At 39.9% G+C, this 16,353-nt stretch overlaps 2 protein-coding genes and 1 long non-coding RNA gene across 3 annotated transcripts; 1 reads left to right on the forward strand and 2 right to left on the reverse strand.

The window, feature by feature from the left end:
* Nucleotides 1–388: 388 nt before the first annotated feature.
* On the reverse strand, nt 389–3,068 carry LOC125890043 (uncharacterized). The gene is made up of 3 exons (XR_007449498.1): nt 2,890–3,068; nt 1,883–1,919; nt 389–462 (listed from the first exon to the last, which is right to left on the reverse strand). It is a non-coding gene; the product is annotated as an uncharacterized LOC125890043 (long non-coding RNA).
* emb (embigin) lies at nt 407–10,377 on the forward strand. Its single transcript, XM_049578430.1, has 9 exons — nt 407–569; nt 4,402–4,479; nt 4,608–4,791; nt 5,146–5,228; nt 5,414–5,550; nt 6,927–7,088; nt 8,899–9,016; nt 9,105–9,135; nt 9,225–10,377. The coding sequence occupies exons 1-9, from the start codon at nt 497–499 to the stop codon at nt 9,283–9,285; spliced, it is 927 nt and encodes a 308-aa protein (XP_049434387.1). The 5' UTR covers nt 407–496; the 3' UTR covers nt 9,286–10,377.
* Nucleotides 10,378–11,598: 1,221 nt separating this feature from the next.
* Nucleotides 11,599–16,144, reverse strand: mrps30 (mitochondrial ribosomal protein S30). The gene is made up of 5 exons (XM_049578425.1): nt 15,491–16,144; nt 13,817–13,962; nt 13,435–13,540; nt 12,298–12,474; nt 11,599–12,145 (listed from the first exon to the last, which is right to left on the reverse strand). The coding sequence occupies exons 1-5, from the start codon at nt 16,110–16,112 to the stop codon at nt 11,886–11,888; spliced, it is 1,311 nt and encodes a 436-aa protein (XP_049434382.1). The 5' UTR covers nt 16,113–16,144; the 3' UTR covers nt 11,599–11,885.
* Nucleotides 16,145–16,353: the final 209 nt, after the last annotated feature.

Consider the following 16,353-nt stretch of genomic DNA (forward strand, 5'->3'; position numbering starts at 1 on the left):
TATAATATCTAAAATCTAGTTAAAATAGATGTCTGGATTAAGAGTATGTTCAAACAAAGCAACGATGTAAGAACACAAATCAGCTACAGTATTTAGTTTCCACCCCTGGCTGTTTTCACAATGGCTGTCAGGTCATGTCCTCTCCCATATTATGAAAGGGCACCTTGCAAGAGGCTGCACGGTAGCAACACAACAGCATCATGTTTTTAGCATACAGATCAACATTTCGTTTTTAAAGAACACGAGTGTTTATGGCGTACATGTTATGCCCATGCATAGCCATGGCCACTGCAGCACAGCAGATAGGAACCCTGTCCGATTGAATAATGGATGGAGTCAGCCACCCACAGGCTGCAGGGTGATATCATGGCTGCGTCACTTGTGCAGCTGAGGGAGGAGGGGCCGGTGGTGGTTTTTAGACGATGCAGCAGGCAGAGACAGGAGAGAGAACGCGTGAGAAACCTGGCGGCAGAGAGAGGACACAGGGACAATAATCATGTCAGCCTCCTGGAAGCATCTCTTTTTACAGATCCTCCTGCTTCTCGTCTCCTGCAGACACATCAATACAAGTAAATGACTGTTTGGGTTTAATTTTGACTCTGTGGATGTCTTGAAATGTTGTTCTACCTTCTCTGTTCCCCACACTGTGGGGTGTAACCTTGTGAGGTGTAGAAGAAAAATGTCACAGGGTTCCCACACCGTCACATTCTACTGTATCTGCCATATTTTTGATTTGAATTTCTTTACTATGTCAGGGTCAAAAATACTCTGAGACAGCAACTGCATCATCACGAGACACTGAGACTCATCATTAAAACCAAGAGCAATTACTTAGTTAAGGATTTAAAAATAAATGCCAATGTGTAAAAAAAGGTCTGATTTAAAATACTTTTTATATTAAAGAACTGTGATCATGGATATCACAGGGATTTTAACTGAGGTAAACTGATCAGTTTAATGCATTAAGTTTTATACTTGCCATTCATTTACCATCTGCTGTGGCTACGTGCTACGGAAGCCCTGAGAGGAAAGTGAGACAGTGTATTTTTGTAGTAATACATTTTCTAAATGTTCTCTCCTAAATGTATTACTTGCCAAGATAATCCTTCCTTAAAGAATATGTCAATCATGTGGAAAAAGCTATTTTTTTTTTTTTTTTTTTTTTTGGATCTATGAAAGCCAGGGGCCAGTTACACAACACACCTTGAGGTGAGATTTCCCTTGAAGTCCATGTTATGGCTTTCTTAAAATAAAATCAGCTGCACAAAACAGGTCTTCTCCTTCATGTTTCCTTAAAATGTTTGCTTAATTATGGTCTTATACTTAAGGAATCCCTTAAAGTTAGTTTAACCATTGCACAGAAGACTTAAGGTAACACAAGCTTGAGCACAAGCAAAAAAATGGTTACCTTGGAAACTGTAGTAATTTACCATTATAAAAACTTTCAATGCAGTAAATGCCTTAACAGTTTTACTGGATTCTGAGCAGCTACCTTAAGTAAGCCCCTCAGCTTAGGAAAAATTAACTCTTAGCCTAAGTGTCAGGATTAAATCATTTTTTCGCCATTCAAGTTAAAAGAGTGCTGAATTGGAAGTAGCTGGCCTGGCCGGCAGAAGTCTCTGGTGCACCTGCACTATGGTCGGCACAGTGCGGAGGCAGTGCTGACCATCTGGGTATTTTTATAAATGTCAGTTGATCATTTTAGGCTTCATGCACCACTGTACAACTTCCATAGGAATGAATGGGGCCCCGCCTCCAACGCTATATCCAGGTCTCTTTCCACATCCATTGGGTGGAGGGTGGAGAAAAAAAGTTGAAAAAAATTGTATATCACAACTTGTTTCTGCTAAAGAGCTCAGTGGCCAAAGAAAAAAAATCTTACCTTATGTAACACCGACAGCCAATTGCGGACTCACCATCTTGAATCAGCAAAAAAAGAAAGCAAATGAGGGCCAATGGTGTGGGACACAACACACCAACTATAGGGCAACAGATGCTCACTGACAGCCCCACACTGACCAACAGCTGACCATCGACTTATGTTGTGTTCTTACCAACATGCAATGCAGATTTTCTTATTCTATTACTAATGCAAGTTTGAACACTCAGACTGAGAACCTGTATACAGATAATGTTCCTGTAGAAAACAGGAGAAAAATACGACACAGGCGACAGATACTTCAGTTCAATGCAGCTTTGCTCCGTGGAATTTATTTGCCAACATGCAAAAATACCAGAAATAACACTAAATACCTAAGCTGATTACAGGTTTTTTCCCGTTTACAAGCACACATTATCTCCTTACAACAAAAACAATGGAGCCCAACCAGTTTCCTACTCTATTAATTCATCCTCATTGAGTTTATAGACTGACCTGTGTTTACATTTAGTCCACAATACTCAAGAAAACAATATGAAGAAATGTAGAATTTGCCAGTTTTTACATGTTCCCTTATTTAAACTCACACTTAGTGTAAAATTAAAAAATAAAACAGTTGCTTGTAATGACAATTGCATGTTAGTTTAGAAAAAATATATGAGCTCAAAACTTGCAAGGTAGCTTAACCTTTTAGTGAGCTAAACACATTACATTATTACATATACAGTAATTTAAAACAAGCTGTGACATCAATTTAATATTAGTTAATCCAAATTAAATGTGCTGCAGCCAAAATCCAGACCACGTTTGCGTCTTACATTGATCAATTACAAGTTTGCCACACCTGTGCAACACCGGCGCCATCTTAGGTCACATTCAAAGAACAACTGGTCTACTGGTCAGAAACCCCATATAAATACACTAATTACCCTCACAAAGTCGTCCTAACACACATATTAGACGTTTGACAACATGTGTATGTAGTATTGCAAGTTTAACATTTCACACACCTGTAGAAAACAGGAGAAAAGATAGACACAGGCGACCAACACTTTGTATCAATGCAACTTCGTTCCGTGGAGAAGCAGGAGACCGCTGAGAAGAAGAGGGTCAGCGGCGGAAGCACAGCGCCACACTGCCTCCTGCTGGTGACATTGATATGCAACTGCAAGTGTTTTTCTCACAGAAATAATATCCTGAAAATAAAAACATAAATAAACTATTTTGTATACACTATAAAACATAAAAACATTTCCAGAAAACATGACCATACATTTATTGTGCGTCACACTGACTTGCTTCATAGGCACGAATATATAAGCTGAATCATTGGATGAAGTTCCGCCAGTACGTCCTCAGCTTCACACGTCCCGGAGGATCTCAATGCTGATTGGCTATGGCGGTGCGAATCAGTTGGTCAGTGTTATCAACTCTCGCGAGAAAGCGTGTTGCGCGAAATCGCGTTACCGGCTTTGTGCCGCATAGGTGTACAGAGAGAGAGGAGGCATCCAGAAGTCCATTCATTCCAGTGGGAATCTCCGTGATATCCGACATACTCCTCCCCTCTGTAATATTTCGGTCCTGACTTTGCCTCAATACTAAAAAAAAAAGAACTTTTGTGGTGGATTTTGGAGAGACTGTATGACAGTGTGCTAGCTTAGTCAACAGGCTGCTAACTGGCTAACAGACTGTTTCAATTCAATTCAGCTTTATTTAAAGTGTAAAATCCCCATAAACATGGTCTCGAAACACTTTACAATTATACATTAGAAAAATACAAATTACAAATAAAAAATACAAATTACAAATAAGCACAATTATTTACAATAACAATTAAAATAAATAAAAGTAGGCCTATGCAAAAGTGCTATTAAGTTGTACCATATGCTTGGGAAAATAAATAGGTTTTTAGTCTAGATTTAAAGATGTCAATGGAGCCTGCCCTAACTGATTGGGGGAGCCGGGTCCAGAGAAGTAGGGGCACGGTAGGAAAATGCTCTACCACCTGCTGATTTTTTAACTTTGGGGACTGTGAGGTAGGCTAGTTAGCATTCTGTGAGCAGAGAGCACATGTTGGAAAGTATGGGATGATTAGCACAGATAAGTATGGGGGTGCTAGGCCATGTAGAGATTTGTAGGTGAGTAAAAGCAGCTTGAAGTCTGATCTGGACTGGATCGGTGAACGTCATTGTGACATTATGGCCATAATTTAACGCCATAACTCAGGGACAGAAGGAGAGACATTTGGTCAGATACTAAAACTGGTGGTGACACTAATTTTGGGTACCCACCCTGAAACTGCTGATTTTAAAGATCTTGCTGCTGGGTTGAAGATGTGTGTGGATGATGTTTTAGAATTTGTAGCTATCCATTTTGAAGCATAGTGTCATGGCTACATATGAGTCTGGACAGACATGGATGTAAACTGTAACTTGACAGGTTGGAGGGATAAATGTAGCCTGTTCTTACTGTATACTGTCAGCATTACATTTTAAGTTTGTGTGTGTTTGTTTTCCTGTCAGAGACACCTGGTCCAACGTCCCCTCCACTGGTTCCAATAAGCCCCCTGCCAACAGATGTCAGAAGTGTTGTTCTCAAAGGTAAACCTCAAATATTTTCACTGTAAACGTGGTGTTACTGCAGAGATGGGTGTTTTGTCCGCTTGTGTGTGATCAAAGCTTACACGTTCTGATTTTCCATTGCGTCTGTGCTTCAACTCTCCATGCAGGTAAAAGTCACGTGGAGAAGGTTGAACTGTTGAACCCTGTCAATCTGGCACTGGAGTGTACCTGGACAGGTGATCAGAGCAAACTACCAAACATAACTGGGTTCTGGAGAAAAGATGGGGACGAGGTTAACAACAGCCGTGTCACGACGCAGCTGGAGAACGAGCAGTATAATCTCAAACGAGTGTGAGTATGTGTTCATAATTTCATCCATTAGCTCCAGAGAATGCATTTACTGTAAAACTTCAATTAATAGCCCGGGCTATTATTTGCTTAAATCACTGAAATTAATGAGCCTATATTTGGGACAGGCCTTTAAATCCTTTCACACAAAACTGTTGCTGGATTAAAAATTAGGCTTCAGATAACATATCAGTTATGAATCAGTCATGTATCTAGCACCGACAGACATCAGAGAGGAATACGGCAGAATCACAAATTATTTACAGACATTTAAAAAAAAACAAAAAACACTTATCCTAAATTTAACATGGGATGTTTTGGTATAGAATTATATTAAGATTTATTTTTGCTTTACAGGTTCAGCATTGTCAATGAAGAAACCCTCGGGAATTACACCTGCATGTTTGGAAATGAAGCCAAAATAGACTTTGTTTTGGCAGGTACAGATCACATCCTTTCATGAGTTATATGTAGGCTGTCACATTTTACATTTCACAGCCAGTATTTGTGAATATGATTCGTGATTTATGAATATCAGTATTTACACTTTGTTTAAAGGGTATAAAATGCAGGATATAGAGATTCATTTTTATCATTACTGTTCTTTTTCCTTGTTGTCCACCAGCTCCAAAGATCGGTGAGGTGAGAGATAAGCCGATAGTCGGTTATATGGGGGACTTTACTGTGATCACGTGTAAAATGGAGGACACTAAGCCAAAGCCAAATACCTGGAACTGGTATAAAGCAAATGGCACAGAGAAGGTAGGTGTGCTGTGTTTTTTGTGTGAGATTTCTGTCACTGGTGACGTTTGAATTGCCACCAATTCAACATATGTTTTACCATCAACTTTTGTTTGTGGGGTCAGTGGAATATAGATGAACGTGTGGTTAAATCCCCTACACACTCATGGTGTAAACACAGGTGTTTTTACTTGACTCTAAGTCTAAATGAAAACACCTGAGCATGTGTGCAGAGCCTTTACATTTAACAACCCAAACCTGCCAAGTTGTATTGTCCCTACACCAAATGACTTTTTACATCTCCAGTGTTGAGTTTTACCTCAAGTTATCATGGCTCTCTTGCTCTGTGGATAAGGAGGCAAAACTGGTTGAGTGAACAAGCGTCCTTATTCAGCATGTATCTAATCTTGTGTTTCTCGGGTTCTATGTTTTTGCAGACACATAAGGAATTATTTCATATTTCTTAGATGAAGTTTGGTGTAGTATTTTCTACTACGAGCAGGTAGTCTTGCAAATAATGACTCTGCAGGATCCCCAGTCTTTGCAAAATCTTCTAGTTTGTGACTAAAAACTCACATTGTTGTCAGATGTGAGAGGTTGTCAGACTTTACTCTTTTCCAAGTATTTTCAAAGTCCCGAGTAAGGATGGCAGAGGGGATACCCACACACCAATGCAACTGGGCTGGACAGCCACAAAAAAGGTCCACAGGCTGAGATCAATGCAATTTATTTAAGACATCCATGCACAAAAGAAAGGTGCTCAAAGTGCAGGAAAAAAAAACAGCATCAAACATTTCAGTGCTACTGACAGGAATGCTTCACAGAACATATATAGACACAGACAGATTACTACCAGGTGTGATGAATCAGTCAGCAGGTGCCACTAATTAGATCAGATCCACTCTGAGGAGCAGAAGCCTGACCTATGACTATTGTACTATTTACAACATCTTTAAACACTGATGTATGATAGCAGAACAAATGTACAAAAAACACAACTATACACAGAATAAAAAGGAAAAGGACAAAGCATGTCCAAAAGAGCCATGCTGGTACATGCAGATGTCTATGAAAAGCAGGACAGGTTAAGTATTTCATTCAGGCCTAAAGGCTGCTCAGTTTTAAGAAGAAAGGTCCATCTACTTTCACACTACATGTAAGACATAAGTTAAAACTGAACATCACAGAGGACGTCAGTCATAATCTTGCCATGTCAAAAAATCCTGCAGAAATCACTTTAAAACAACTGGAAATAAACTCAACATGTATTAATATAAAATAATCTTAATTTAAAAACCCTCACATGTACTTTGTCGTTTTACTTTGACAGATTATCAAAGCCAACACCTCATGAAAAAAATACATGGTGTTTAAACAGTCATTTGATGTGTGTTCAGGAGCAGATCTTTGCTGCTGCAGAGCCTCACCGCTATGAGATTAAAAACAAAGACTGGAAGACCAGACTGGTGGTGCACAACCTGACAAAAGCTGATGGAGGCTTGTATTACTGCGGTGCGGTGTACGCCATCAGCACCTCAATGAGCCACGTGGAGCTGAAGGTCAGATATGGAAAGAACATTTACACAAATACTGTGCTCGACTTGAGTGTTTCTAGTTTAAGGGTATTTAGGCTATACGTTTACTTATATATCGAACATTTAAATTACTTGTTACCTTTTTAAGATTTTACTTAAATAAACAAATTGCAAAACATAAATCACTGTCAAAGATTAAACATTCTTGGTTTGTGACTTGCAGTTTAACAAAAACTACTCAAGGCCACTTGTCACATTTCAGTGTCTATGAGTAGTTAGCAGTTTAACCAAAAACACACTCCCCCTTTTAACTTCTCACATGGTTTCAAGATTCAAAGCCTTAAAACTCTCTCACAAGAAAAACAACCCAAAGATTAGCAATGATCACAAATTTGTGTAGCAGCCAACTTTGTTTTTATTTTTTCTTACCTAATTAATCATTTTCTGACCACTCAGATTTATCTTGTGACCCACTGGAGGACCCAGACCTCGAGGTTAGAATGGGAAAATACACTGTACAAAGTATACTGAACAAAAATATAAATGAAACACTCATGTTTTTGCTCTTGGTTTTCATAAGCTGAAATGAAATATCTAACACTTTCTCTTCGCACACTCAAGGCTTAGTTCCAACTGTAATAATCATACTGTTAAATAATATGCCACATCTGTCAGGTAGATTTAAACTAATTAGAGAGAAATAAGCCTATTGTGTGCATAGAAAATTCAAAAACAAAAGTATTGTGTTTATATTTACACTGTAGTTAAAGGTCCAGTGTGTAGGATTTAGAGGGATATATACTGGCAGAGGAGGAATATATCAACAGTTTTCTTAAGTGTATAATCACCTGAAAATAAGAATCATTATGTCTTTGTTACCTCAGAATGAGTCGTTTACATCTACATGGGAGTGGGTTCTCGTTGATGGAGATTGCGCTGCCATGTTTCTGCAGTAGTCCAGAATGGGCAAACCAAACACTGGCTCTAGATAAGGCCATTCACGTTTTCCCATTGTCATGTTGGCCTTTGTGATTATACGCTCATCTCCAACATTTATTCACTGTTTTCACCTATTTAAATCACTGGGTCCAATTATGTTGAAGAGGAAGAGACCTCTGCGAATAATTCAGCTGTCGGTAAAAACCTCCTGAATGCCTACATCTCAAGTAATCAGAGAAAAAAGGTGAGCACACATTAGCATGTGGTGGGCATGCCAAACAGCATGAACCCATTTTATTCAGTGTTCTACCGGTTTAAGTCACCTGGGGTCTCATTAATGAAACCATGCTTAGGATGTACACTAAAAAGTATGTATGGACAGCAGCCAAAAATGGTGTGTGCCAAAAAATATTCAGCAGTTTCTACATTCAGGCTTTCACCTCACTGTCTGCGTTGCCAATTTCCTGTCTCCAAAATGTTCGTAAGTAAGGGTCAAAGTTTCTCCCATCCAGTCTATTTTTATAGATCACAACTTCAGGCCTCGTTTCGTGTGTATGCAATGTTTATGAATGAGACCCCTGGTCTGTTCGTTTTGGAAAGGAAGAGACCTCTGCGAATAATTTGGTTCCCAGTTAAAACCTCCTGAATAATGAGCACTGAAGGAATTCTAACCAGGAGAAGTTTCAGCTGGTTGGTATGTGCGTTCCTCACTGCTAGACACCACTAAATCCCCCTAAATCTTACACACTGGACCTTTAAGTATACATTTCACTGACGATACTCCTGTAAGGTTTTGAATGCAGGACTTATTTTTGTAATGGAGTATTTTTACAGTCTTGTACTGTTACTGTTTCTTGAGTAAAACATCTGAACATTGTTTCCACGGCTGCTGAAGGTCATCAGTTTCTTTGAGCCTCTGAAGCCTTTCATTGCCATCATGATCGAAGTGGTCATCCTGGTCGTTGCCATTCTGCTCTACGAGAAAACTCAGGCCAAGAAAAACAACACCGCAGGTATTCAGATAGCAGGGGGATGCTCTGGATTATGTCTATCAGTGTACTGTGTGTTGTATTCACTTATAATTATCTGGCTTGTTCACAGAGAATGAGACGACTGACCAAACGAACACACTGTGAGTACTACAGGAATGATGCAAGAGATGTAAATGTTTTGAAGTTTGATGTAGTTTTTCATGATGTATATTTTGTATGTCCCCACCAGGACTCAGGGAGAAAATAACGGACCGGAGGAAAGCTCTTCAGTGAGACAGCGGAAAGTTTAAAGACCTCAAATCCAACAGATCCAACAGATCTAAGCTTCTCACAAACATGTTTTCCTTATTTACAAATGTGAAGGATTGAGCTCACGAGCAATATCTCAGCAACTATTTTATGAGTGAGTTCACCAAACAAAGTGCAATAACCACCACTCAATAATTATTCCTTTAATTACCACACAAAGTATCACTGGAAGATTTTTATTTTCAGTCTGTCGTGATGGTTTAAAGATCAAAGCATTTACCTTCTGTGTTTATAGCCTTGTGTGCACCCACTTCCTGTGGAAAAACTCACACACTCACTATGCCTTTGATACCTTATTCTCAAAAAGGAAGTGCGTTTTCTCATTTTTGGCAATAACTTGAACTTCAGCTCCTCTTTACTTCTGGTATTTATGCACCATTGTTTGTGAGCAGTGCCTTACACTCCTAAGAAGCACTTAACTAACCTGTCATACTGTGCTTGCATCAAGAGTTTGTCTTTGCAGTAACGTGTGCCTAACCTGCTCTGTGTAGAGATACATCTTTATATATGCAGACGCTTGTGTGTCTTTTTCCTGTTAATGTATCAGACGAAGGTTGGAAGGGTCATATTTTCTTGTAATCGTGTCTATCTGTGTGTCTTATGTCACTTAAACCTAACAGGTGTGTCACTCTGTGTGTAAACAAGCAAATTAAAATGACACAAACCACTGGAATATCTGTCAAAGCTGTTGTGTTAGCTGATATATAGTTAAAGAGGAAGTCCACCAATTTCACACATCAGAGTGTGTTGATGGGAGTTGGGAAGAACTGCAAATGTGAGAGTTGTGTAAGTGCTCCAGAGAGTTAAAGAAGAAGAATACTTGGAATAAAAGATGTTGTCTCTGGTTCTGCTGCATCGATTTTATCCTTTTTTTAAAAAAAGCTTTAGCTGGTAGCTTTGATCGAAAAGTAATTTTTTGTCATATTTGCTGAAACTGTCACTGCATTCACAAGAAATATTATTCCTCTGCTAACTCTATTGCCTTGTAGCGCTGCTCAGGGCATTGTCACACATGAGCGTAACTCACATTGGTTAATACTTGTGGAGACGTCCCTACATAATATAATTTAATGTGGAAGCAACATCAAACAACTTTTTAACCATCTACTTATGAACTCTTGATCTAGACGGAATATGGTAACTTTCACCACTGCTCATTTTAGAAAGAACACCACAAGGAAACATGTTCTTTGTTTAGATTATTAAAATGGATGATAGATCATAGATGTTTGTTCTCACCTGTTAGCAATCAGCCATAGCTGTTAGCTACATCGCTAACATTGGCGTGCCTTTCATTTTCCCTGCCTGGATGCAGATGGGAACCGATCTAAGCGCACATTATAGTCTTTACGCTGACATAAACATAAACTTTTTTACAGAACGTGGGTGTATGAGTTAAAACATGTCTTACAAACGTTCAAACTTCAGTTGAAAAACACAGATGACTGTATAAAGATGGACAATGCATCACCACTTCCTCCCACTGTACAAAAATGAAGTCAAAATATTCAGGATACGGTCGCTGCCATCTTGCACAGGTGATGTCATTTGGAGCCAGAGTCTGTGCAGTAGTGATCTCCCTGTTACAGTTCCCGCCAATATACACGTGCAACTGATCACAAGCACACACAGCTGTCAGTCATGATGTCAATCATCAGAAAAACCAACACCTGAAGAAAATTCAGCGTGATAAGAACAACATAAAATAACACGTACTTTCATTTTTTAAAGGGAAATTTCGGTTTATTCCAACCCGTCTCCTATTGTAGCCTAGATACAGCCGGGGCGCATAGTAGCGTCAGACCTGTTGGAAAGCAGAGCTAGATGGTAAACAAACATGGCAGCACACCGGTAAAGTAAGACAACACGTTTACATGTCGTCTTCTATATGTTCTCTGACATTTATCCTAACGATATGAGGCAGTCTTTGTGGAAAAAAAGCTTGTTTAGTGGACTAACTTTGCCCCTGAAGTATGCCCGTTCACTTACGTTTTAACAGGTCTGACGCTACTATGCGCCCTGGCTGTATCTAGGCTAACAGCTAACATGCTAACTATTATCTTTATGTCACTAGTCACTTGAAACAAATTTAGGACGATAGGAGACAGGTTGAAATAAACCGAAATTTCCCTTTAAGTTTGGCCCATGTCTCATCCGCTAACATGCAGGGGGCTGAGTTTATGAGCTATATTGCAGCCAGCCACCAGGGGGCAATAGAGATGTTTTGGCTTCGTATAAAGGGAGCTGTCATGTCTTTTTATAGTCTTTGGTAAGTACTGACAAACACACTGGTATCATTTTGAGACATATGATTTTATTTTTGCATAAATACAGTATGCACAATAATAATAATACTCATTAACGTGTATTTTTCAGTACTTTAAGTTGTTATACCCATAAGCCTGTTTACCACAGCTGCTTTCTTGAACAATACATTTTATACAATCTGACAAACCTCCTCATGTCCTCCACGTTGGGCTCTTCAAAGGCTCTTTCTCTTGATTTCTTGCGTCTTTCAACGCCTCAGATAACACACTATCTCCCATGAGATGTATTTCAAAGACAGAAACCTGAAGATCCTCTATGGCTGGTTCATGAGGAACTGAACCAGGAGCTTGATGACGCCGTCGTTCAGACCCACCACTTCTCCGTCCTGCACTTTCTCATACAGCCGCAAGCTCTCTGTGCCCCACAGCAGGTTCTTCCTGGGGTTGTTGGCGTCCGTCTCCACAGAGAGGGCCACTGTGTTGAGCTGGTAGCAGAAGAAGGAGAAGAAATGGCCGTCTGTGATCACAGCCTGGGACACGAACGGCCTGGTGACATCCTCGTGGTTCCAGAAACCTACAGAGGTGACAGAGTATGAACACCAGCAATATACATAAATGTAGACGGTGAAAGGCTCATTTGATGGCCCTACTTTGCTCTAACAGCCGTCATAAGCTGTAAAATCAACTCTGCTGCAGTGGAAGATGTTTTCTGTGTTGATGACTCACCCTGATACATGGCCTGAGCTCCCGTCCAAGCGAAGAGGCTGGCGAGCCCATTGGCTCTGAGGAAGACCTCCACCTGATCGGACTGCTGCAGCCGAGCCATCCGGTCTCTGTGGTATCGATCAGGCACCACGTGGAACTGAGTGTGACCGTAGCATGCCGGGTCTGGTAGCTTGGCACCTGTTGATGAGAACAAGAGGACGGGGTTAATGACAAAAATCATCATGCTTTTCATTTTTCTTCAATACTCTCTGTCTCTGATTGATACTAAATCATGAAAACGGTTCTGTGTAACTGACCAGGATGGACGGTGTTTTCCAGAAGAGGTCTGAGCTGCAACGGCTAGTCAGTCAAAGGGAATTAATCAGCAGGTTCAGAACGATTTCAAGTAAAATGCCAAATGTTTGATGGTTTCAGCTTTGGCTTTTTGTCTTTATTAGATAAAACAGATAGATATGACAGGCAGGAGACAAAGAGAGGACGACAAGCAACAGAGTTGATTGTTCTTTTGTCATTTTTTTACTTGGGCAAAACCCCTGACAATCTCAGGACCCAGGACAAATACCTTCACAAAGCCCCCCTTAAAAGGGCAACTGAGTTGAAATTATTCACGAAAATCATCTTTTCTTTGCGACTGCAACTTGATCAATATACAAACCATTGAAAAAAATGGACCATATACACAAAGGGATGTAACCTAGTGACTCGTTATTCTGTACCATTGTGTGGCGCTTTCCAACCCCTGTACCCAACCTTCCCATTTTCTTTCCTCCTTCAACTCAAAAACATCAACAACAATAAAGTTGTTTAAAAATTAAAAAAAGGAAATAATAATATTAATAGTAAGATAACACCAAACTAATGTGTGTTTTTAATAACAGTATCGCTAAAGACAAGAAAAAAAAACAACCATCTGACCACGACTATCGAAAATTACAGCACTGCAGGTTTGATGTTGGATTTGACTGGCTCAACAGCTGCATGTTGGCACCCCCTAGCAGCCACAACAGGTAACTGTATAATAAGGATTTAACTCAGTTACTGCAACATGTAACCAGTATACTATATGCCCAATTTTATTGCTCTGGCTGCTCTAACATGGATGAAGGGAGACACAGTGGATCATGTATCTGGTCTCACCTGTAAAGATGTTGTTGTCATACTGTCGTCTGAACAGAGGCATCAGGTTGGGAGCGAGTGTGACCTCTGGGATTTCTGCTGCGTACGAGGCCTCCAGCGGAGTGAACTACGAGGATTAATACAACAGAACAAAACAAATATGATATTTGAAGTCTCTGGTGTGTAACAGAAGTTTAGTGACATTTCATAAGATCTTTCAGTGTCTGTATGTTTGTTGAATTATTTCTATCCTTCAGTGCTGTGCAGTGATGCAGTGATTTGTTTTGAAATGCCTTTGCTGCAGTTTGGTGGGTTTGTCATTATACAGAACCCAGCAGAGGAATTTAACATATAAAACGTTTTTTTTAACACATAAACCCCAAAGTCTGAGAATGAGGTCTACCTGTGGCAGTTGTTGGGTAATCCTGATCTGACTGTGCGGGCGGTCGTCGATCTGGAACCTGGTCGGCTCCAGGTGGCGTCTGCGATGCCCCTTTGGGATGATTCTCTGTCCTCTCCTCCAGTAAAAGTTTACCTGGGGATCAATATCTGACAGAGACACACAGAAAATAAATGACTTGCAGAGGTCAAACAGTCTGTGGAATGATAATTTATGGATGCACAGTAATACTGCTGTTGGGATCTGAAACTAGACACTGTGCAGGATTTTGGTTTATGTATCCTGTTTTGGTAGATTTTGGAAATAAAGCTGGTTCTGACTGTCCACTCAGATTTGTTTTCTTGATATCTTTTTCTCTGGTCAGATATTTCTTTATTTAAATAATAAATTTGCCACTTTCAGTCTGTATTTCATTTGTACAAAGCTCTCAGCTGCTTGTGTTCAGTTTTCAAAATTAAGCAAAGTTTGGCTTTCTGTCAAACTGAAAAACATGTTTTTATTCCTCAAAGTGAGATACTGTTTGGTGAAAAAGTATTTCTATGGTATTGTTTACATAACTCAGGTACCATATTAAACAATAGTGGAAAAATGTCAGAGAAACTCTAGAATGACCAAGAATTTTTTTTGCGTCTGACCAAAAGTCTAAAATTCAATATTCAATATTATTTATACGATGTTATAAAAACAGAAGGAAGCAGCAAATCCTCACATTTTAAAAAGCCTGCACAAGAAAATATTTGCCATTTTTGCTTCAGAAAATTCAACTAGTTGTAATTTCTACTGGCGGTCAAGCCCATTAATGAACCAATCACTTCAGCACCAAAATGAAATACTACAACCAACAGCTCTGATGAACACTTAACATCAGTCGTAGCGTCAATAACCAAACATTATGGAAACATGATAATATCTGCAAATATGCATGCATAATATGATGTTAATTCCACTACAGAAGAGACTTGATGATCACTAGAATTGATATCTGTATCGGTTATTTGTCAAATAAGTTGTTACATACTGGATATCAGCAGAAACATCCATCATCATGCTGCCCTCCCAAACATCCTCTGCACTTCACTGTGCTTGTAAATTGTATATTTATATAGTTTACATACTTTAACATGTAAATATCATCACTTTCAATGTGAATGTAACCACGCTGTAAATAATGATAATAATCCAACTACATCATGTATGTGAAGCAACCTGTTGCGTTAATAATTCCATATCTATTCAAAAATGTTTTGCACTATTGTCTACAAATAGCAGTGTTTTTGTTTATATAATACCTTTTTATGTATATTTATATCTGTTTGCAGTGAGCAAATGTTCATGTTCACCTTGTTTAATTTTGTCGTCCTTGTTTTTAGCTGTACACTGTCAAATCCTATTTATGTATACATACTTACTTGGCCAATAAAGCTGATTCACATTCTGACATGTTAAGTGTTAAAGTGTGGAGGCGAAAAATATGATGTTTCTGCTCTTTTTGTTCAGTAAAAATAAGGATTAACTCCCTACATATTAAAATTCTCCAGCAACATTCACTGTACTCCTAAATATGCAGTTTTTAAAAGACACATGTGCCTGGAAATTACAATTTAAAAGGTGCTAAAGTTGGTGGCAAAGCAGCTGAATCCACCCCAGTTTGACAGGTGTGGGATTAATGGTCCGTACCCAGACTGGAGAGGCGGAACAGTGGGTTGTATTTGGCCAGACTGAAGGTGAGTCCAGTCACCAGGTTTCTCAGTAAAGGTCCAACACTCTGCTCCTGCTCTCTGTACAGGAAAAGTTTCCGCTTCTTCATGTGCCAGTGCTCCTTCAAAATCACACGGGTGACCAAGGAGCGGATGTCCGCGAACGCCTCATTATCAATGCCCGGTACTGTGGTCTGAGCTGCGGCTGGCGGCGAGCTCTCCTCCCCTTCTTCACCCCCGGTCGTCTTCTCCGGGCTCAGGGTGAATTTCTCCGGTAGACCAGGGATAATTGCGGTCTTGGTGAAGTGCTGGTACCATGTGTCTGCGTTCCGTGCGAAAGTCTGAGGGTAAACGACAAATTTCTTTCGCTGGATGCGAGTGATGAGGGGGATCTTCTCCTCCACCGGAGAGGCACATATCTTCTTCACCTGCTCCTGAGCCTGTCGCACCCGGGCGGATTTACTTTTAGCCGTGAGAGAGGTGACGATGGGGGGATACGCAGGCTCCTTAACCGCAGCCTCTGTGTGGGAAAGCCTTTGGTTTCTAAACGGAGGCAGGTTTTTAGGGAACAGCAAGGGCAGCCGTGTGCGGGAGGCCGCCATGTTTCTTTCGTGACCTCAAGTTGTACTTCCGGTGACATATGCGCTAACGGTCCCCCAGCGCCCCCTATTGCACAAAAAAAATCATACATTAAATACCATATTACACAGTGTTTTAACTGTCTAAACATATACCCCTATATATAAACTGAGAAACGTAACACTAACCATTACAGTTTATTAACATATAAGGCCTTATTATATGATTTACATTCATATTGTAGCTAATGCTAGCGTCAAAGTT

The sequence above is a fragment of the Epinephelus fuscoguttatus genome, linkage group LG6 (genome assembly GCF_011397635.1).
Source record: "Epinephelus fuscoguttatus linkage group LG6, E.fuscoguttatus.final_Chr_v1".
NCBI lineage: Eukaryota > Metazoa > Chordata > Actinopteri > Perciformes > Serranidae > Epinephelus > Epinephelus fuscoguttatus.

Bases quoted from the DNA above. Each gene is read 5' to 3' on its own strand.
- emb (XM_049578430.1), top strand. From the start codon at position 497: ATGTCAGCCTCCTGGAAGCATCTCTTTTTACAGATCCTCCTGCTTCTC. The intron at 5,551-6,926 runs GTAGGTGTGCTG...ATGTGTGTTCAG, and splicing joins AAGCAAATGGCACAGAGAAG to GAGCAGATCTTTGCTGCTGC. The intron at 7,089-8,898 runs GTCAGATATGGA...CGGCTGCTGAAG, and splicing joins TGAGCCACGTGGAGCTGAAG to GTCATCAGTTTCTTTGAGCC.
- mrps30 (XM_049578425.1), bottom strand. From the start codon at position 16,112: ATGGCGGCCTCCCGCACACGGCTGCCCTTGCTGTTCCCTAAAAACCTG. The intron at 12,475-13,434 runs GTGAGACCAGAT...TCTCATCAACAG, and splicing joins TGACAACAACATCTTTACAG to GTGCCAAGCTACCAGACCCG. The intron at 12,146-12,297 runs GTGAGTCATCAA...TCACCTCTGTAG, and splicing joins AGCTCAGGCCATGTATCAGG to GTTTCTGGAACCACGAGGAT.